The 23,410-nt window shown below is 37.6% G+C and overlaps 1 protein-coding gene across 1 annotated transcript; it reads right to left on the bottom strand.

The window, feature by feature from the left end:
* Positions 1–1,597: 1,597 nt before the first annotated feature.
* LOC119910301 (calpain-1 catalytic subunit-like) lies at positions 1,598–17,908 on the bottom strand. The gene is made up of 21 exons (XM_038728822.1): positions 17,672–17,908; positions 16,229–16,298; positions 15,859–15,977; positions 15,602–15,735; positions 15,296–15,470; positions 14,492–14,566; positions 14,024–14,109; positions 12,518–12,592; positions 11,880–12,040; positions 10,309–10,475; positions 9,883–9,894; positions 9,564–9,772; positions 9,182–9,236; positions 8,967–9,035; positions 7,909–7,966; positions 7,685–7,746; positions 7,395–7,463; positions 7,213–7,291; positions 6,331–6,447; positions 5,866–5,918; positions 1,598–3,474 (listed from the first exon to the last, which is right to left on the bottom strand). Exons 1-21 carry the CDS (start codon positions 17,906–17,908, stop codon positions 3,448–3,450), a joined length of 2,109 nt encoding a protein of 702 aa, XP_038584750.1. The 3' UTR covers positions 1,598–3,447.
* Positions 17,909–23,410: the final 5,502 nt, after the last annotated feature.

Raw genomic sequence — 23,410 nt, 5'->3', positions numbered from 1 at the left:
CAAAAGTAAAAGCAGAAAATCTTCACATTTGTGAAGCTGGAACCATGAAATGTTTTTACATGAAAAATAACTAGCGCCAAAACAGTTGCCAATTAAATTTCAGTCAAATAACCTAACTGATGTGGTTCTACTAGCTGGACTTGTATAAACTGTTAAGTGATTTAATTTATATCAAAACATCCTATTTTTTAAACTCTTCATTTTGTGTGTAAAAAGATTATTTTTTAAAGTAACTAGTAACTGAAGCTGTCAGATAAAGTAGAAAGTGGTATGAAAAGAAAATACTCAAGTTCAGTACAAATACCTTGTGTGCAGTATTACTTTGTTACTGTCCACCACTGGGCTTAGCTTTAGCTACCTGAAACTAAGGAAAGGACTAGAGATGTTTTTATATATTTTGGCTCTGGACAGAAAGCTATCATCCATCATAATGGTGAAAATGGCTGGCCACTCAATATATTTTCACGCAAATTTGTATTTGAATATATAAAAAGAAAATACTCTTTAGTTACATTACATACACATACTCTAATGGCTCATTCTTTTAAAATACCTACTCCTGTATTTCCAGATGAATTGTGCAGTCCATCTTCCTGGTTGAGTGTACACTGAAATGTAAATCCACTGAAAATAAAGAGGGAGACATTTTATTTATGCAACATTTACACAACAATGCATCTCTTATCACAGAAAACATGATGGTGCAGTGGACACATGCCTTTGGTGTGAGAGACCTGGTGTTCTGACAATTTATGCTTCCTTATGGAAAAATGCTACTTTAGTGCAAATTGTTGGTGTCTAATCCTAACTCTAACCATTAGCCATGCAAAGAACTGCCAAGTAGCACATCTCAATAGGTAGCACATATCGACAGAACATCGGGTTTAAATCTTATCACTTAACCCTTAGTTGTTCCAGAGGCGTCCATCCTCTGAAATACTTAGTGATAGTAAGTCACTTTGGATAAAAGCGTCAGCTAAATGAATGATTATTATTATTACATTGTGTCATTCTATTCTTCTAGTCTAGATCAACAACAGTGTGAAACGTTTAAACCTTGAACTGGTGAAAAGAATTGTTACAGAGGTTGCACGCCTCTGGAGAAACTAGGAGTTAAGTGTCTTGCTCAGGGACACATTGGTGGATGTTGTGGTGGGAATCAAACCAAGGGAATGGGTTTATCCACTGCTCCATCACCATCATTATCTTTAGTGAGACGCTTTCCAGTGTCTTGTGTCCACAGGAGGCACTGTAGCGCAGAGCCATCAAATACAACATGTCATTGCTGATCCTGTTCAACATACACAGAGCAAAAGTATGTGTAATAAAGGGAATGAATTAATCCTAACTGGTCTACCTGAAGCTACTATTGCATTGTACTGTTTTCATGTACACTACTTACATCATTAATGTAACTACAATCCCTGTGAGGAATGTTCTTTTAAAAAGTACAACTCTATCATCTAGGTAAGTGATACCAAATTATAATGAATGTCACATGCATTACAACAGGATACATCCATCAGAGCAACTCTCTCAATGCTCTAGATGAGTTGAGATCCTCTGTAATTTGTCATCCTTTCTTTTTAACATAGAATACTGTTTGTACTAACAGAGTGCAAAAAAAGTTACAAAATGTATGATGTTCTTTATTGTGGGTACTGGGCCAAGTATGCCAACCCTAAGAGAAGTCTGACAAGCTGTCAGTTAAAATGTTATGACAATAGTTTATACCAAATTGTCTCTAGAAAAACTATGATCTTTTCATGTAAGTTACACGTGTGTGACAGCGACTGCAGCTACAAGATCTGAAGCTGTTTGAGAATGATACTGTGATTCAGACCTGGGTGAACATGCGGTTGCAATCAGACCTGGACAGACTAACCACCAACAGAACCGACCCAACCACTGCACCTCTCAGCTCCGAAAGCAGCACAAACACTGCTGCATCAACTGCAAGCAGCACTGGTGCATCAACACAGGGTAAATATACATATCTCTTTTTTGTTTTGAGACAGTAGGTTTTATGCGCACACTTTGGCATACTGTATTTCTAGTAATAGGAACCTACTTGCATTATGTGGTGCAACTCTACAGCTAACTGATAAGTAATCACTGCCAAAAACAAAAACAAGCTCTACAACTTATCACATCTTGTGTTATGCTTGCTTTCAAGAAACAATTTGAGACAGATAAAAAAATTACATTTATCCTCTAAGGTTCAGGCAAAAGATTCATTGCAATTGTCGGTATTATATACTGGCTAATGGAAATTTAACAAGAACAACGGAATTGATTGATTTCCTGACCAAGTAAACTGGACTAAACAAATAGTAATGAACTGTAGTTCACAAAAACCCACAAGCTTTTACTCTAAACATAAAGAATCTCATTTGTCCAGTGATACTGACATAGATTAGGGAATGTTAAGTCCCTCAAAGTGTTCATAGAAACGTCAGTGACAACGGGAATGTGCTCTCTTGCATTTTTTAAATTTGTGTCTGGAGGATTAGAAACAGCAACGACAAAAACACTGAAGAATTCTCTGGGCAGATAATATGGCCGACATCCCAACATTAAAAATTCCACATTTGATAAACATTGTCTATCCACTTTGGCTGTGTTTGAGCACCAAGCATAATTTATGTAAATATAACTTTATATGAGTAATTATGAAATATAATAGTAATAATTCTTACATCATTAAAATAAATCTTGATGCCATCTGATCCCAAGCACAATTTACAGTACCAGTTTACCCACTGTACTTACATGATGCAATAATGCTTAAATCTATACATGGGGGTACAAAATATAATATTACTTCCGTATTTCAACCATCTGAGAAGTGACAAGAAAAATCTAGGATACATTATTAGTTTAAATATAAAAGCTGCAAGCAATGTAACAATACGAATAACTAATTCATAAACGTTTTGTGTTCATGATCCAATTCACAGTGCTCTAAATCTATATACAATTTGAACACAAAAAAAATCAATTTTCAGTACCAAACATAGCATTTTATCAAAAAAAACAAAACAAAAAAAAATAACAAAAAATTGTTTTTTAAAGAAAGTTTTTGGAAAGACACCACACTCATGCAATATAGTCCTAAACTGTACTAGTGTACATTTTGGCTGCTGTACTGTCTGTAACATGTAAGCAAAGTTGCAAATCAAAAATTAGTAGCCTGCGTCTTCTAAACTGACATGTTCATCCCATTTGTTCCCCAATGTTACTTTGCACTGAGTCACAGGAACGAGAACATGAGGCGAAGGGAGTTTCACCCCGTCCATTAGCAAAGTTGAAAGTACTGTAAATGCTCTGCTGTTTAATACCATGTAACTGCTCATTTGTAGAAGAACACATTTTGCATTTATTTCCTTTCACATCATCTGCAGATGTAATTCCAAGTGAATCCTGCAGTCCATCTTCTGTGTCAGCTTAAGTGTACATCGAAAGGTACATCCACTGCAAATTAAGGAGGGACAGATCATGAATGTGCTTCAGTGTATCTGTAGCATTAGTTAAATACATTTCCTCACAGAAAACTAAAAATGTAGTTCAAGCATGCCATATTTTCTAGAACAACACACTAAACACAAATAGGGGAAGTACAAGTTAGAACCCGACCGATGCCGATATTAAAGTGAAAAAGAGCCGATTTATGTGCTGATATTTAGATTTAGAGAATGATTTGGATAGTAGACCCCTTTATTGTATAAACTACACTTAGAACAGGCCCATACTGAAAGCTGTTATGTATGTATGTGGGCTATAAAACCTAAATGGATTATGTTAATGGAAACAGTCTCAAAAAGTGAACATGTAAACAATTGCAAATCAATAAATATATGTTGCTGGAATGTGCAACTTTTTCAGCCATCTGTAAACTGAGACAGTGAGAGAGAATAAGCATGTGCATTTCACTTTATCATAATAAATACATATACACATAATCTGCCATAATTTCAATGTAGCATATTCACATCTAGTTTATCCCTTTACCAGCACTCTTCTAACCAAAGCTACAAGAAACAATTTCTCATCATCTGTCTAAATCATGCCGTCTATCATACAGTGAGCTGCTGCTGAATGCATCTGAAACAACATGACTCTCTACAACGGGGACCTGCAACTTAGCGATTTCATTTAACTGACGTTATAACTATAACCAGAGCAGTTACGGCTCTTACAGCTTTTCACATCTACAACTGCACAAAAAGAGCCTGAGCTCTCTGAGACAACGTGTTTTCTTGTTCAGCTCACGTTCACTTACATGTCCACTCTGGTTTAATCATTTCAGACAGGAAGACTAACTGCAGACAGCGGCCCGCAGATATATTGAGAATACACCAGAAACTATATTTTAACGGCTCATTACGATATTAGTGCTCCTCCACTGATAAACACGGCATTAGCTTTGTAGCTAATTTAGCAACGTTAGCTGCTGTGACGTTACGTGATTTTAGAGAATATTTAGAAGTGATGAACTAGGGACAAATGTGGACCGTTAACTAGAACAGCCACACTGTTTCAGAATAAAGGCCTATTCACCACAGACTGTATATAAGCGACACTCCGCCTGCATAGTACTCTGGCCCCGCGGGGTCGCCCTGCGCTTCCCATGTGAACAGACACGAGACAAGCGAGTAAACGGAAGGCGCTCAGTAGATAGTAACCACGGCAACGGCTTCTGTGTGCCACTGTATTCCTTCATAGCCTGGCTTAAAGTGAAACTATAGTTTAAGTAACGTTAGCTGATAGGCTATATTATTATATTATGTATATTATTCATATAGCTGATAAATCTAGTCATGTAAACCCCCTCCTGTTAATGTCATGTTAATATATTTCAGGGAAGTCACAGACGAAGAGGATCAGTCTCTCATCCTTCTTCATTTTCTATTGTATTCCTTCATAGCCTAGCTTAAAGTAAAACTATAAGTAGTTGATAAGCTATATTATTATATTATATATTATTCATATAGCTGATAAATCTAGTCATGCAAACGCCCTCCTGTTAATGTTTCGATAACTGTTAAGTGAACACTTAAATAGTCTATTTCAGGGAAGTCACAAATGGCGAGGATCTGTCTCTCAGCAATCTTATTTTTGTGTTGCGCGTTGCGCAGGCTACACAAAGTTAAAGTCAATTCAGCTTTGGCATTGGCGGGCGTATAAGTGAGACGACCGCGACAGTTTCACGGGACCACGACCGCTTGTTGCTACGCCTGTCGTAATGCCCGCGGCTCCCTTCCTACACGCTCGCCTCTCATTGAAAATGAATTACGATTATGTAATTACGTGAAAAGCTTTTTATATACAGTCTATGGTGAAAATGCCTTAAATCTACAGTTACGTCTGTCAGCAGCTTCCAACACCCAGCTACTATGACATTAACCTGCTGTGAGCTGCTAGGAAGCCGGGGGAGTGCAGTGAAAAACGGGAGGGTTAGCAAGTCATGAATGTTTTCAGGAGAGGAGAAGTGACTGGGTCTGTTTTTATTATAATTATTAAAGTCATGTAATTAACTTGACAAAAGACCGACTCACCGCTAACTTTCTAAATGCTGCTGTAAACTCAGGTAAACTCCAGTCAGCTGATTGTTTTCTTCTGTGTTTTTTGTGGCGGGGCAGTGTTGTTAACAGGGGAGCTGCAGCTGGTCACTGGCAACACCCATGACATGAGTGAAGGATCTGAGTTTCTTTTTTAAGTCATATATCTGGCGTTATAACCGGCCGATGCCGATTAAATGCAATGAGCTCATATCAGCCGATAAATCGGTAGGGCTCTAGTACAAGTACAATTGCCAGCAAGCTATCTTTTGCCTCTGAAACACCTCTGAAGAACTTTTATTACCTCTGATTCTCGAAGAGTGACAGTCAATCCATCAGACAGCTGGCCGAAGATGTCTGTTGAGAAAGACACAAATTCTTACTCAAGAAACAGTGAGGGCAAGGAACGGGAGTCAGATATGTCTGTCACGTGCAATGACAGAAGTTCAAATTTCACTCTTATCTGCATGAACATCTTTGTTGCTGAAAGCAAACAGTGGTCACACCAAATATTGATTTGATTTAGATATTCCTCTGTTCACTCATTTTGCATTTTGCAAATTGACACATATAATCTATTAACATGTCTATTTTTGAAAGCTTTCTTACTTTACAGCATTTTTTTCCCACATCTGAAACTTTTGCACATGTGCATGTATTGCACAAAAAGAAGTTCTTGTCAAGAACAACTACTTTTTAAGAAAAGTATCCATATATGTACTACATTTACTGTGTTGCCTACTGTCATCAGTTATCCCAATGTACTTACTGTTCATGCAGTCAATGCGAAGGATTAGACTGATGAAGTTTTCCAGTGTTATGAATCCAGAGGAAGAACCGTAGCGCAGAGCAATTATATTCAGCATTTCATCGCTGATCCTCATTCCTGGCCAACATATATAGGACAAAGGTTTAGATGACGTCTGCAACGAGCTATTGCTTTCATTATCGAATCATCTGCAGATCTTTTTATTTATTTATTTTTCCATTAAGATATGAAACTGTTAGATGGTCATGGTTTCCTGGGACAATTCAATATAAAAGTGCCTTTGTTTATGTTATTACTAACATCAACATTGGCGTATAACCAATAAACTCTTGCCAAACTAAATGAAACCTTCTTTTAACATTCCTTGGTACATGCTTAATCTTGTCTACCCCAGGAAAAAACATTTTGCAATACATCTATAATACCTGGAGACCAGGTGCATTTCATTCATTGTAGACATAAATCCCTGTGTATGCACTAAGTAGTCTTTGAGCTAAATATACAAAAACACACACTGTAATTGCTCAAAGTAAATCCCTTCGCAGTGAATGAACACTCATACTAGAATTATCTTAATGCATCTTTGATATCATTATGCAATACACAACTTTAATGTGCAGGGTAGTAGTAGTAGAAGACTTCAGTTAAGATTCCCAAATTATCTATTTAATGTCACCCTTCTCTATACCTACTTGAGTACTTACCAATATAGATCTGGCACGTTGTTTCACAGCATTGTTTTAAAAGCAAACAATTAGAAACAGCTGGCAAGATTTTATATTTTCTGTTGTTGTACAGTGTTCATTGGATTTAATTAAGGGAATAAATCCCTGATAGACAGCTATGTCTATAATAGACTAAAAGAAGTGGTTGATTGTCTACCTGAAACTGTGATTGCATTCCTGAGCTCCTTCAGTGACAGTGTTCCTGTCTGTGAAACATCAGTGTGGAAGAAAGTTTCCTGGTTAGAGAGAAAAAAGTGGTTAAGTTATGTGAAACCCAGCAATATTTCCCTGATCTGGAAAATCTTTAAGACTCTAAACCAGACAAGAAAGTCTGTTTACCTTGTATTTGGCAACCTTCCTCCACAGACGAACAAATTCCTCACCATTTAGTTTGCCAGTAACTGATGTCTAACCCAACATTAAGGTATCAGAACATGTTTTTTTATGTCTTATTCTGACCTTTAAAGCTATTAATGTGTGTGAAACCAAGGGCAGGTAGGTTTTTACCTGTACACTACTTACGTGTTTTATATAACTACATTTACTGTAAGGTATTCCTCCTTTCAAAAATAGCAGCTTATATAAAGAAAAGGTCTAGTCTAGTACATGAATTTCACAAAAGAGGATACATCTATTAGTGCAACCATGCTGCGACAGGCATCAATGCTGAAGCCTCCAGATTTCAAGTCTCCTAAATAAAAACAGAAAAAATAGCAGGACATTTAATTTAGCCTAAACCCAGTAACTAGTGCTACACAAGATGATGATGATTGATTATTATTATTATTATTATTAGTTGAATATTGTTTCAGCGTATATTCTGTCAAGCTTATTGGAGTTGTACAGAACAAACCTTTCAGGATTCTGTCATTTAGAAGTCTCTGGAGCTGCTCAGCATCCACTTCATCATACTGGAAATAAATAAATAAAATAAATTGAAAACAAGAAAAGACTTATATTTGCCTCACATGTTAGTTGTCATAATCACAGTTACCTTTATATTGAGGAGAAATAATAGCATGTTACACCTTATGAGTTTGAAAGAAATCACTTAAGGTGTAGTTATAAATAAATCAGTTGATTCAAAATGAAACAGGACATTCACAACCTAGTTATATTTTAATTAAAAAGAATACTTCAAATACGTTTATTCGTATTACTGCCAAGAGTTAGATAGAGGATCGACACCACCAGTGCTGGAAATAAAAAAAAATAGGCCTCCTCCTACTCCCTATTCACACGTTAACCATTTTTGCAACAAATTCAATATTTTGAAAGTTTGCTGTAGCACATCAGCCTTTTGTAAGTGTCCCGCCCCATCTGGATTGTGATTGGTCTTTTCACAAAAAGTGACAATGACAAGCAACTATATGAAAAGTTGAACATGTTTGCCCAAAAGGCACCTGATCTTCTGCCTACTCTGTCTGCGCTGACAGATAGTAGCAGACCAGAGAACCTGATATGGAGAGGGCAGAAAAGAGTATCGCCAAAGAGTAAAATGTTGAAGTGCCAGTACTGCACACTGGTGAGTACTGCCCCATTTCAAGCACTGGATACCACTCATGTCTGTATGCTAAATATGACGCTACAGACAGCAAACGGTAAACTAAGTTCAGCACAAAGACTGGAAGCAGGAGAAAACAGCTAGCCTGCTTTCCTAAAGTAACGAAATCTTCCCAGCACCACCTCTGTAGCTTACAAACTAACATTTTATAGCCTTTATAGATCGTCTGTTTAATCTGTACAAAAAACTAAGTATAAAGCTAGCAATTCTCTGCTGTGTACCTGACTATATCTTAGATGGGACCAGTCCCTTCCTGGAGTCAGTGATGGTGGAGACCACAGCAAAGCAAATAAGCATACTGTATTTTACAGAATGAAACTGAACAGCTTAAAAGGCACACAAACTACCTTGTCAGAGAATTGCTGGAACAAGTTTCTCTTGTTTTCGTCATCCACTCCATTTTCGGCTGGTATGGACTGCAGAGAAGATTGTGTTTTCAGCGCCAGCCGAATTAATGCACTGGGTATGTGTCATATGTATTTAATGTAACCAACACAGCAACCAACATATAAAACAATAGCAATACCAAAATAATGTGAACATTGATAATATATTTGCAAACCTTGCACGCGTCTTCTTCCTCTAACTGTTCATGGTTAAGGCCACCAGAATTCTCTCTGAGAGGAAAGAAAAGAGACATCAGTACTTTACTTGTGACCAGTGTTGAGCAGTGACATGTTACAAAGATACTTCGTTCATATAAGAACTTCTTCAAAACGCATTACAGTAATGTGATTATGTTTTTCAGAAACGGGTAGTGTAAGGGATTACAATCTGAAAATTAGTACTGACATTACAGTTACCAAACCTTTTTGGGGTCAGCTTGTTCACTGTCTTACCAGGAGTATGATGGAGGGTTAAGGGGAGACCAGGGCCTGCTAGCTTGTAGATTCATTGTACAAAAAGAATTGTAAAGGCTAATTGGAGAGTTGCTAGTGACTTACTGGACATGGGTCTCTGCCTTGGAGAGAATGGTCAGGATGAAGGAGGCTGTCTCGTTGGGTTTGAAGGTGGACGGCACAATCAGGTACTCGCCTGGTGTCAGCATTATGAACGCCATCACCTCACGTGCATTCATGTAGGTTTTAGTTTGGGCAACAGGTTCGTTTTTGCTGAAGAAAGAGGCTGGGAACTTTCCCCTCTGTGCCTCGTACTGTAATAATAATAGTAATAAATTGATTCATAGCTATGCAGTTCATATCAATCTCCATAGCAACACAATTTAAGTTGGCATATTCTATGCAGGTTTAAAATGTTACTTACTTCTTTGGTCACCTTGGAAGAAATAAGAGGGAAATTAATTCATGTTAATGACAAAACTAAATGAGTTCAAGAGAAAACATGACAATATGAAAAATATATATGTATAACTAATTCAAATAAAAATCATGGAATTTAAATTGACCAAAATTAGTAAAAACACATATTTAGGTCCTTGTTGTTTTGTTGCATATGGTTAAAGGTTCACTGTGTAAGATTTAGGGGAATCTGTTGGCAGAATATTGTAAAAATGCAAAATAAGGAAGTTACAGATTTTAAAAATTGCTTTTCTCAGCTCAAGGAAAGTTTTACAAATATACTTGCTTGGAAGAGGAGGATGAGGATGAACAGCTACTCCCCCATGTCTATGCATGACACATCCGTAATAGTCCTCACAATGTGACTGAAACAATAAAGGGTAACATTTACCTCAAATACAGAGAATCCAATGTGAAGATTTTGGACAAGACGCCTGTTCCTCTTGTCAGGCTTTTGCATGAGAGACACCAGCATGTTTTTTTCACCCTCTTTTGTAGAACATTCAGTCAGTAGTTTGTCAACCTTGACCCGATACTGTGGATTAGTCCAGAAGCTCTCTGGAAGTCAAAGCGTGAAACATTTTAGCAAGTCACAACTTTGCCAAAAGAAGGAAGAATCTGAACAATGTGAAAAACAACTTGCAGCCAGTTCATCCATTCTTGGCTAATTCTGCTTTCTCTGTCATGGAGCCTGGCATACACTACAATAATTACATACTTTTAAATTGGTCTGACACTGTTTTAAAAAGTGTAAACACACACATATGTATGTACACACACACACACACACACACACACACATATGTATACATAGGTTTACATAGGTTTTTGGGGAGCATTATTGAATTGATACATTTATAAAGTTATTAGTAATTGATTAAAGGATTTTTCCTAATTAATTCAATTATGCATTAAAGAGGTCATATTATACTCATTTTTGGGTTCATAATTTTATATTTACAAGTTGTACCTGAACAGGTTTACATAGGTTAATTTCCAAAAAACAATTTTTGTCATACTGCACATTGCTTCAGCACATCTTTTCACTCTGTGTGTTGAACGTTCCGTTTTAGATACTGAGTGAGGAATCTCACTTGTAATTCTTTTTTGCAAGTTATATGCAGTACTTAGGAAAGGACTAAGCAAAGTAGGGCATGTCCTGACAAGCAAGGCAGTGCTATCCAAAACAAAGCCTCTTCAGCCAGTAAACATGGCTTCGATCCAGATTCTGATTCTGATTCTGTCCAGATTCTGATTTGGATCCTGATCCCCAACCTGAACCAGCTTCGACACCTAGACTGGAGCAAGACGTTTCAGAGTGGTAAGTTTTTCTTTTGTAATAAATGCATTTCACTTTCATATGTAACGTTTTAACTGTGTGCTCTCTCTACATCACAGTAACAACCTTATGTCCATTGACTGCCTGGAGAGTATCGAATGTTATTTAATATTTTCTCAAGATATACGAAATATAGTTATTATAATTAATTACAACGTTATGCAACAAACATCAACAGTAGCACACACCTGACATTCTAAGCAATGTTGTCATGCATCAAGTATTTTTTTAAGTGAATAAGATTTTGTCTAAAGTTGTTGTGTTGGTGACACACAAGCCACTAGGCGAGCATTATGACGTGTTTTACTTAGTGACGGAGACTGATTACGGAAGTAAAGGCTCGACTAAAATCAAACTGTTTGCAGGCAGTTCAGGAACAGTGTTTTCTGTAGGAGATCCAAACTTCCTTTGGGTTGGACTTTTTCACTTTGCAAACCATGCACAATAAAGATATATAACACAATGAAGGAAAAGGAATTAGGCAAAACGCCTCTTCAAATATGACCTCTTTAATAAATGAAAACTTAAAAAAAATAATAAAATCTATACATTTTAAAATGTCCACTCTCTATATACTGTTTTTGATGGGGTTTATTGAATAAGTCCAGATATCCTGGAAGTACCAAGGTTATTTATGCATCCTCCAGCCGTGGTGCCTGCCACCCATCTGCCCTCGTAGAAGGAGGTCTTCCAAAGGGATGAAGAACTTCCATCAAGGAAGTCGGGACACAGGCAGCAGATGTCAAGATCCGTGTAGAACTTACAGAAGTCTTCCAGGGTCATCCTGTTGATAAATGTAAATCACACATTGTTGTATAAATGTATAAATTTATATATACTGTTTAGTGAGTACACATATCTGATACATTGTACCTTTTTGTATGTAAAACTTTGTTTTCAAATACAGAATAGTGTTAAATCGCTTTTAAGTATAAATATTATATAATCAGTTTAAATCTTTTAGGGCTCTGTAGCCTTATCTGTGACAAGACAGGTGGGAAAGAGAGAGGGAACAAAACAACATGCAGGAAAGGGCCATGGATCGGATTCAAAGGACTAAGCCTCTGTGCATGGGACGGGCACGCTAGCGCTGAGCTAGCCAGCACCCCATGTTCTAATCAGAGTTTGCACTTTTACGCAAATGTTGTTGCAAAAACTAATAAAACTTTAGATAGTCACTGATGTTCTGTATTGGCTGTATTTCAAAAAACATTTAGCATTCTGCAATTTGAGAAACTACTGTCGATTTCAGCTTGCTTACCAAAACTCCCCATCATCAGCCACTGAAAGGCACATCTCACGATTTTGAGGACTCACGGTTTGCCACAAAGGCGACCTTACAGTAGTCAGTGGAGGAAGAGGAGAAGCAATATTGTTATAAGTTGTTATTAACATTAAGACAAACAGTACAGTTGTTACAGTATAAAAATTATATATGCAAGTTCAGTGACAAGGGCACACGGTTGTGGCAGGTTGTGGAATCCTAACTTTATTTCCCATGGCATAAAACTGAAAAAGCTAACACATATTCTGTTGACTAACAAGCTGCACTTACTGTCCACATAACTATAGTAAAAACTGCCAAAACCAGTTTGTGTAACTGTCAAGACACTGAAACAGCTAAAGACACGTCTCAGAACTTTGAACTAAACATAGCATGCTTACCACTGTCATGCAAAACTATTTTTAACTAGATTATACTTTTAAAAGCCCAATGCAAAGCTATGTGAGGACTTGTCTAGTAAATACTGGATTAGTTACGTGCACCTATTACGTGCCAAATGCGAGTACATTTTTGGCAGTGGTGGGTGAAGTTGGCGGACAGGGAAAATGCACAACAGAAAGTTAGGATATTGTGGTGGTCGGCGCACGAGCCTGTGTCACACACACAGTCAGCAGCAAACGTCTTGTTTCAGACAGAGGATGAACTGAGGGCTGCATAAAGTTTAAGATAAATAAGGTTTTTTTTGAACTGTGAATCATTCAAAGATACTCTATTGGTATGCCAGAACAAGAATAGAGCTAGAAACAGCTTTAACAGTTGACATTTAAGACCTGTAAAAACTTGGCTTCACTAGTCATGTTTCCCAGTTACCAGAGGGTTGTTATTGTAAGACACCAACTGCAGGGCTTCTCATGGCTCTCTTCCAAAAGTTGTTGACCCCTTTATACATGACTTTTAAATACTTTTTTTAATAGTATACCTTCATTGTATTTTTTATATTGTTTGATTGTTTAAGAACAAATTACTGGGCTAGGAGTAAGGTGCGTGTTTCAAATGTTTTATTTTATTCTGATGTGAAGTGTGTGATTGATTGACCAATTATTTTAAAATGGTCCCGCTTACTCCGATCTGGGCCAGTAACAGCACACTATGGGCCAGTCAATCAACGCGCAAATTGTCTAGTGGCTCACTGGGAAAACTCTCATTACTCCCAATGGCTAGTCTGCCTTTGTTTACCACTGTACAGTTTATCATCAAGAAACAACCATATTGTTGACAAAGCATGTGCCTTGTGCAACAATGAACACATCTACAATTTATATTCGGCGGCAAATTAGAGTACTTTCTTTGAGAAACACTAATCTTGCTGGTGGCAAGTCCGACTATGTTTTGAACGGATAGCGGAGGGGCGGGGCAGGTGACGGAGCGGTGGGGGAAGGGGATTACGGTAGTAATCTTTATTCATTACCATTGACAGCAACAACTTGCTCTAAAAGTTGCTCCGTGTATCATCAGCTTAACTGCACTCAATGTGGTTCTTACTGATCACTCCAGTCTCCGTTCCACTCTCCTTTGCCCCAGGGGTTCCACAAACGGACCAGGTGTACTAGTTGCTCTCTGCTCATCATCTAATAAGCACCAGAGAAACACAATTGTTATTTGCCACAAACGTACCCTTTACTATATACTATACTATATACTACTGTGTAGTGTAGTATACTATATATACTATATAGCAGTGTTTCCCAACCCTCTCCTGGAGGCACACTAGTCCTGCATGTTTTAGATCTCTCCCTGCTCCCACACAGCTGATTCAAATGATTATCTCCTTATGAAATGCTAAAGCTGTTAAATCAGCTGTGTGGGAGCAGGGACAGATCTAAAAGATGCAGGACTAGTGTGGCTCCAGGAGAGTGTTGGGAAACACTGTATATACTATACTACACATTACTATAAACTATACTATTGTATGTATGTTGCAATGCCTTTAAAATATATATAATTTGTTACCTGTTTCACACCTGTGACAGCGTAGGAATGGCTTTGGACCAATCCATTTGGTAATACACTGTCGGCAAATGTCTCCTACAAAATATAGATACTGTAGATGTTATCATTGTATGTAATCTTGTATAATGTTGTAAATATATAAAAATTCAATTTATAGCTCAGGCTTTTATTTGCATTTATCACTACATTCACCCTGCCTGTATTTGGTGTTTGGGACAAACAACTATATGCGACAGGTCTTTACAGAATTCTTGCTGAGCAAAATTTTGATTCATTTTATGAGTGGACTCCTTAAGCACTTCATCTTTTCATCTTTTAGGGAAACTCGGTTTCTCTCACTATTCATGAAAGGAGCATGAACTCATGCCTATACTCATTTCACAAAATGTTAAAGACCAGATTTAAAACAAAGAGTGGCAAATTCACAAAAGGATTATGAGGCTTCTGCAGCCACCTACACAAATAAGACAAAAAGAAACAGCTTAATCTGCAAAATTCATGCATAGAGTAAAATGTACCCCTTACTGCACTGTTAAGCAAATAGCGTCTAGATGCTCCAATGCTATTTGCACATATTTAAATTAGATAATAGATGCATACATTTGGCTGAGTAATGCAAAACATCTCACAACCACATTTTAAATGCCATTCTAAAATAATCTTTGTAACTATGGGCTAAAATCATCTTAAACATAAGATGCTTTTATGGTCCGGACAAACAAACACCCAAAGACTTCTAGCCCAGTTTACGAAAGCAAACAGAACAAGCTAGTGTGTGGTTTTGTGTAGTATGTTGGTGTTTACCCCCTGTGCTGTACCACAACCCATCAGTGACTTGGATTGGCCAGCTCTGCACATAATTTCCCACAGGTCTGGAAGACAGTCTGGCAGATGAAGTCGTATGTGAACACCTCCAGTGAAGTCCACCAAAGCCTCGGCAGGAGTTCCAGCATTCATGTCTGAGTAGGAACCGCACACTCTAATACAAATGGAAGTGAAATCACTTACACGGATACTCCAAAAATAAGACAAATCTCACTCTGAGAAAATGTTGTGTAAATAGTACTATTATCACAGTACTGTGTATATGTATAATACATTAGTACATACTTCGCATAAGCTTTCTCCAGCAAAGCAGGCCAGAACTCAGTTGGGTCTTTGGAGTGAACAAAGATTAGTCTGCCATTGATTGTTGGTAGCTTGTCATCAATGACAACATCCACCCACCTTCCAAATCTCCAGAACTGAATAGTTGAGAAAGGAGAGAATATTTTTTAGAGTTTTGGAGGAAAATGAGATATGTACCATTTAGCAGTACAACACACATTTAAACAAACACTGTTGGGAATGACTGTTGGTTGGTTTACCCTGAAGTGGAACAGCCCACAGTAGTCCTCATCAAATCTTTGCTCGAGAGGAACAACTTGCTCAAGGACGTCATTCTGGAATGTCAGAGCCCCGATAGCCGCAAGAAACCAACAGTTTCCTGAGTAAAAAATGTTCTGTGAGTTGTCAGAAAGGTGTACCAAGGTGGCAAAGGCAGAGTAGTAAAGTGTGTACAGAAGGGTTTCCAGATTACAAACTGTCAAAAATACTAACAGAAAACACATTTGTGTAATATCTTCTAATAAATAGCTCTCCGCCGTGTTTTTCTGCCCATTGTCTGGACATTCATCTCATAATAGCATTGCTGGAAAAACTATTTTTAGATTATTATGAATGGAAGCATTTTCCTACCAACCAAACCTTGACCAAAGTCAAACCTGGAGACCCCGTCAACAACAAGAGATGGGTTGAGAACAAGTATCTGAAACAAAGGAATGGATGACAATACACAACTTGTTAAAGGTTCAGATACAGGAACAACACACTGTAATAATGGCCTGCTCAGCTTTGTGAGGTTTGTCTTTGATGTTGTGGTTTATTTAAAAAAATACATACTAGGCTCAATGTGAAAGGGTTCCTGTAGAGGTGTGGAAAATAATTAATTTTTAGATGCATCACGAAGCGTACTTGGACGATTAACTGATTATCTAGAGGTTCACTGATAACGTAATATTGAGCATTTCATTACTATCTACTTGTTTGGGTTATTACAAATACTTTGCTTTAAAAGTACCAAGTAGTCACACAGTGAGAAAAATACATCTTTATCCTGTTTGCTTTACAATTGCATCGTAACGTCATAATCGTAACGAGGATGACTAAAAATTCCCACCCTTGACGTAATGCATCGTGATGCATCAAGATATCTAATTAAATTGTTTACCTGATAGTCGTAATCAATTCAAATCGTGAGACCGGTGAAGATGCTCAGCCCTAGTTCCTAGTTCTGTCAATATAACTGAGAATCGTCACTTTGTGGCTCTATGCAGCTTTCAACAATACTGAGCAACAATCCTACTTTGTATCAGATCTTGGGATGCAGGTACTAGCCCAGGAATAAGAAAAGTTAACTGTCTTGTGGAAGCAAAGTTTTATTAACATTGCTTTACAAATTAGTTTCCAATATATCAAAGTAATTATATCCATAGTCAAAAGTTAAGATAATTTGTAGTGAGTAGGTAGCTGGTTTTGCATATTCTAAATAATCAGTATATTGTCATTATTAGACAACCATATTGTATATTTGCATTCAATTTGTAAGTCAGCATATTCATACAATTATGTTAGTATATTTATATAACCTTTTATTATATTGAAACATAAAAAGTGTGCCAGAGGTTGCTGTATCCAGGCAGAGGCCCTGTAGTAAAGGGAAGCCTAGGGGAACATAAGCACTTGAAAAACTAAATGCTCATTGGTGTGTTTGTGTTGTCTTTCCTTCAGACAAGATGGCACATGAGGGCGAGCGTCCATCTTTTTTTTTTTTAAACCCACTCTTGATCCAACCCAACCAAATAACTACAGACATATGCAAACATTAACCAACTTCAACCAGATCTAGAATCATTAATCTATTCCCTATTTTTTTCACATTATCTGGTGACTATATGCTTTTGCTGTTAGAGCCCTCTCTCTTTCTGGAACAGTCTACCTCCGTCTGTTAGATCACCAATTGAATCGGTTTAGCCATATGCTGGTTGAAGACCATGACAACAAAAAGGCTTTTTTAGCATCAGTATTGTTTCAATACAACATGCCATCACTAATGCAGTTTTTCGCCACCAAAACACTCACCGATGGTCTCAGCCACTCCACTCGAGCTAGGTCAGCAGGGCTCAGCAACCCTTCGCCGATGGACTTCCTGTCAGGGGGGAACATCTCATCGATGTACCTCACCCGTTGGATGACACAGTAGCGTTTCAGCTGATGGAAGTCTTGGTTGAGGAACTTCTCAGGTTTGGTGAAGGGACCATAACCATCTTTCTTTTGACGTGCATTGATGATTGTAGTGCACACACCAGTTGGAGGCATTGCTGCAGTGTTTGAGCTCTGTGCAGAAAAAGATGAAGAACAATCTTGACATTAAAAAGTTTGCTTTTAAGACTAATTAGAACAGCAGGCACTGATACTTTACATTTGGACTTCACTGTTAAATTTGAACACTGCAAGAAATACATTCAAGTAATAAGTAATATATATACGTAAGCAGTGGTTTTACTTTGATAGAAGCAGCAATACCACACAAGATTTCTCTTATGTAAAAGTACAAAAGTATTACCATCAAAATGTACTTTAAGAGAGAGTTTTGGCTGTTACAAGATTGCAGTAACAGTAATTTTCAACATTAATTGCATGATAGAAACTGGGCCAACAGCTATGAAGATACTGCTAGTTAAAAAGTGAAAGTTTGAATTGACCTGTTTATAATGTTGCTGACATATAAAGTTCTTAATCTTACGTCACCAGCCACAGAGAGAAAGTGTTGAGTCTGAGTGGAACAGCAAATTTGAGAGAAGAAGCTCCAGTTCTTTTATACTGCCTGTAAACGCCCTGGACAAGGCTGGTCTGGGAGGATGTATGATGACCGGGCGGAGGAGACTCCGAGTAGGGGTTCCGTCTTGTAAGTGGTTTCACCCGAGTAAGTTACTGGCCCCCCAGACAGTGTTGAATAGGAAGGGGTGAGGGGATGGGTGGGTCGAGCAATCTGAGATGAACGACATCAGCTGAGTAGCACGGGTGGGGTTGAGGTGTGGCCCTGCTCCTGAACCTAAGTGTAGGTACAATATGAATGTAAAAGATTGCATTTGTCCTTTATTAACATAAAATGTTTGTTCTCAGGTGAAAGTGGCTTAACAAAGGAAGCCAGTCATTCCTGTTTTACAACTTTATAACTTGCCCTGCAACTCTTATCTCAAGTCTAGAGACTGCTAGCCTGCCTGAAGCCCAGTAGGACCACGGCCGTGACCAGGGTTTCAAAATTAGTGAGGTCCAGATTTTTTGTTTCTATAATAGAGCTTTTCTTCCTATAACTCAGCGAAGGCTTTGAACTGGGCAGTGGGCACAGCACTGTGTTTGGGTGAAGAACACTAACTGCAGGCTGTTCATTATGCTCTTTCTCCTTCACTTTTTGGCTCACTACATTGCATAAAATAAAAAAATCTTGGTATAGGCTTACTAATCTTCACAACATGTATTAGGGGTGTGACGGAACAAAAAATTTATGGTAGCTACGACTTCAGTACAGTGGAAAGAGCCCTAGCAACCCTGAAACTTTTGCCTTAAACAGAATATCATCTCAGCCCTCAGCTTGGTGAGAGTGAATCACTACCTGTAAGAAATGACACAGTAGTTTAAATGTATCTTAAATGTAGCCTACAACTGTTATCACAGGCAGTGTTAGGGAATAACTAGCCACATGTAATTTTGTTAATTTAATTACAAAATAAATTACTTAGACATAGAAGGTTACATCTGAATATTTTCTGTAAAAAGCTCAGCTATGTGTTGAATAATAATATTAATTTTGTTGCTTTGCACGTTTTTCATGTGCACAGGTTCTTCCTTTGCCATTTCCAGTCACAGGCGTTTAGTTTGAAGCTGCTCTGATTCTCATAATTGGTCATCATGTTTGAATGTGCTGCGCTGCCCGCAAAAAGCAATTGAAATAGTTACACTACTATTACATTATCAATAGGGTAACTTGTAATTGGAAACCGATTACATGTAGAAAGTAACCTTCCCAACACTGATCAGAGGACCATACTGTTGGAATGACATGTGTGGACTACATAGTGGGCACTAATATTACCATATGGCAACGTAAAATACAGCAGATCAGTGCTGTTGATATTACAGCCTAATAATGTGATGTCAGCAGCTGTTTGCACTCATTTTAATCGGTGCCTTTTCAACTTTTAAAAGTATAAAATTAAAATAACTCTAATCACCACTTTTTAAATAACCAGGGTTTTAAGAAATCTTAAAATTACAAGAAGAATGTGTTGTGCCATATCAGGCTGTTTCACATTTTATTACTGTTTTTCTCGTAAGTGTTTTGATAGTTTTGTCAAACCTGTTACCGACATAAGCGTTGCTAGAGCGGCGTTGTTATTCCTGATAGCCCCTGATGTTTTTTGAAAAGCCCCGGATCTCAGAAGGATTTTTAAAAAACAAGCAACAAAAGGGCGAAAATTGAAATTTAGAGAGAGAGAGAGAGATTATTGTTATTATTTTTTCTCCTGAAAATTAGCGGAGAATAAGATGATCCAGCTGTAGCTCTGTGTCTGTCCTCTGCTCCACCTGAAGCTGTGAGCTGCACTTAATCAGAGGCGCTGAAATTAACCTGCGGATTTGTGGTGAGGTTGATCACCTGATAGGCAGAGGAGGCATTAGACATATTTCATTTCAAAATCAATGTTTTGTCCCCCCCTCTTTCCTAATGTAAAGTTTTATTTCGCATTGCCTTCTTGGCTCAGGCGATTTCAGAGCTGGCTAATAGGAGGCTGTTTACTAAGTGACGCTCACACACTCCACATCAGTCGCGGACAAAATGTAGCCTGTAGAAATGTTGAGGGAGGAATAAAGTTGCTCGAGGCCGGTGCAGCAAAGTGCCTCAATATTACAGACTTCTCTTTTGTGCTGCTGTTACTTATAGCTGAAGGCAGCAGTGATGATGTCTGCAGCAGGGGTGGGTACATCTAATGTTGGCCTACTTTTAATTTCGCTACATTTTTCATTCATACCTTTTATACTGGTTAAGTAACCAGTTTGTAATCTGCATTTTGCTTCATTAACCGAAATGAGCTGTGATCCAGGCTGTGTGCGCGCAGTTAAGCAGTAAAGCGCTGGTCGGGCGTTTGTCACAGTCACAGAGCTGAGCGGATGCAAACATTTAGAAAATCAGGCAAATATCTTTTCAGTTTAAGACTTTATTGTTCTATTACAACTGGAATCCAGCGAGCGCACACCACGGCACTGCAGCCTGCGACGCTCTTTCACAAGTCGGCAAGTGAAAAACTTTCACTTTCCACTAACGGCGCATTAAAAGCGTCTTTAGTCTCTGCAGAGCAAATGAAGAGTACACACTGTAAGATCTATGTCAGACGATCACTGCATTGACTGAGATATATTAAAAGATTCCTGTTGTTGAACAGAGCATCGCTTTGGACATTAGCCTGTTTCTTTTCTTTACACATCGGTATCTATTTGTTTTATAGCGATGGCCGACGGTGAGAATGTCGCCGGTGAAACTAATCTTTCACTCAGCAGCTACCAGCTGATATTTATTTTTGAGATGCACAGAGAGAGAGAGAGAGAGAGAGAGAGAGAGAGAGAGAGAGAGAGATTATGGTGGATAAAATAGTTCTGTTGGGTTTTACGCATGACGCACAGCTTCCTCTGTATGCAGGTTTACCTGCTTCAACAACGAGCTGCTCTCGTGTTACTACCACAATAATTCTTTGCGTTGTGAAAATTATTTAGATGCTTCAGGAATAATCAGAGCAAAGCAAGCGGTTTGGCTGGCTACATCTCCATAATAAAAGGCACAGGTAACAAAAGTTGGTGGACAGCAAAAGTGATATTTTAAAGTGATCTTATAAACACCTTCATGGAGATTTAAAAAAGAAAACAATCGTAGAAAGTAGAAATAGCTAAATAACAGATAATCAGCTTCTTCACTGCATTTGCAGGAATATTTTAATGGGCTACTTAAAAAAACAAACTCATCAAGTTGCCTAGTCTAGACAGTCCATTTTTACTATAGCCTATCTTGACATTTCCTCATGCGGACACATTAGTGTCGCTAATTTCAGCGACACTGGACGACACTGCGTGTACGAGAAGTACATAAATCCCTCTTCACTGAGATTATTTTCAGATTTTGGACTTTCAATATTATATTTTGCTTTGAGATGACGAAGAGCGCCTAATTTTGGATGGCAACCACATGTAATTAAAAAAATTTTATATAGTTTTGATTATCATGGATAGAGTTGAAAGGCCCTTGAAATGTCATTTTTTACATTTTTATCAAATTCATGAAGGTAACAGGATTGAGTTTATACTTAACATTATTGTCTACACACTACTGTGAAGTTTTACTACCTATGTTAGATAATATTGTTTTTTATTTGATTGGTATTGTATTAGTGAACATATAAAGAGGTGTAATGTTTTTTTTCATTGGAATTCCATGTATTTATTATAGAGTGCACTGGCAGAAAAAATATTTATTGAGACCGATTTTTTTCATATTGGACTCAAGTGGTTTCATTTATTGAAACCAATTGAGTTATTTTATAATTCATACAAGTGACATTTTAGGATAACCATATAAAAAGAGAATTTTTTTCAGGATGTGCATTTTGGTGAGCAGGATGGTGCCTCTCTTTTTCCACTGCACTTAATGGTATGCTACTTACATCTGTAAAAATGTATTATAGTGTAAATATAGCATCATCAACACAATGCAACTATAAACTAACAATATAATAACTAACAATAAGCTCAGTAGCATCACTGTATTATATTAAAGAGGCTACCTAAGGATTCATGTGAATCAAACAATACAAACTAAAATGTGGCCAATGCCAAAACCCTCACTGGATGATATAGATATTAGAAAAATAATACAAACATTACACCTTTAAAAAAAAACCTGGCTTTTAAAGACATTGAAACTAGTGTAAAGACTGATCTATGTCAAGCCTGTTACTCACTTGTTAAGCCTGTTTGATATCCTACACCATGTAAATTCATGTTAATTATGTCACTTCTAAATGCACAATTATTTTGCAAGTTTTTTTTGTTGAGGGTAAACAGGATTGACGTGAAATCAGGGGACACAGATATATTAATATATGTATTTTTAAATAATCTACATTTATATCAAAAACACAGTTCAACAATAACAAAATGTCCACAGTGTCCCCAGTGTAAATGACACCTATGGGGTCAGTGGACCAGTTAGGGTCAGACAGCAGTGTGGAGCTGTGGGCTGGTGTTTACTCCCTCAGAGGAGGGAGGTGTTAAAAGTGTTTCCTAATTTAAATGTTCAGTTTTGTGTTTTTAGTTAAATCTTGTTATGCTTGCTTTCTCTTTTAAGGAAGTAGTTTTCTGTTGCTTGAGTATAATTTGTCATTATTGTTTAATTGTAAATAAAAATCTTTATTTTGGTTGCACAGAATCTAAGTATAAATCATTTCTTAGTATAATATTCTAACATTAAATTAAAACTAATGTAATAGCTAGGCCTACTGTTACTGTTAGCTATTTCCAAAACATTATTACAGTTACTAATCTAAGTAACGCTGCGGTAGTTACTGAATGCACCATCCTTGGCATAAATGAACAACTGGGCGGCAGGTCAGCTGCACTGGACCTGATGTTATTCAAGTCAGCTGTCAAACAACAAGCTACAATAAAAGGAAGAATGAAGAACGAGGGAGATGGACGTTCTTTCGCCCCCTTCTCGGTTACACTTGTCACACAATCCTGGGCTGAGTTCAGCCCCGACAAAACGTAGCAAATCAG

The sequence above is a fragment of the Micropterus salmoides genome, unplaced genomic scaffold (genome assembly GCF_014851395.1).
Source record: "Micropterus salmoides isolate LMB-PRFRI ecotype aquatic unplaced genomic scaffold, ASM1485139v1 Ms_hic_scaffold_19, whole genome shotgun sequence".
NCBI lineage: Eukaryota > Metazoa > Chordata > Actinopteri > Centrarchiformes > Centrarchidae > Micropterus > Micropterus salmoides.
The sequence above is the reverse complement of the archived record's forward strand: the minus strand, read 5'-3'. Positions and strand labels throughout refer to the sequence as shown.

Excerpts from the sequence above, each read along its gene's own strand:
- LOC119910301 (XM_038728822.1), bottom strand. The coding sequence starts at position 17,908 with ATGCCTCCAACTGGTGTGTGCACTACAATCATCAATGCACGTCAAAAG. Across the intron at positions 15,471-15,601 it reads CTGGAGAAAGCTTATGCGAA|AGTGTGCGGTTCCTACTCAG; the intron begins GTATGTACTAAT and ends CATTTGTATTAG. Across the intron at positions 7,464-7,684 it reads GCATGGTTGCACTAATAGAT|ACATCAGTTACTGGCAAACT; the intron begins GTATCCTCTTTT and ends ATGTTGGGTTAG.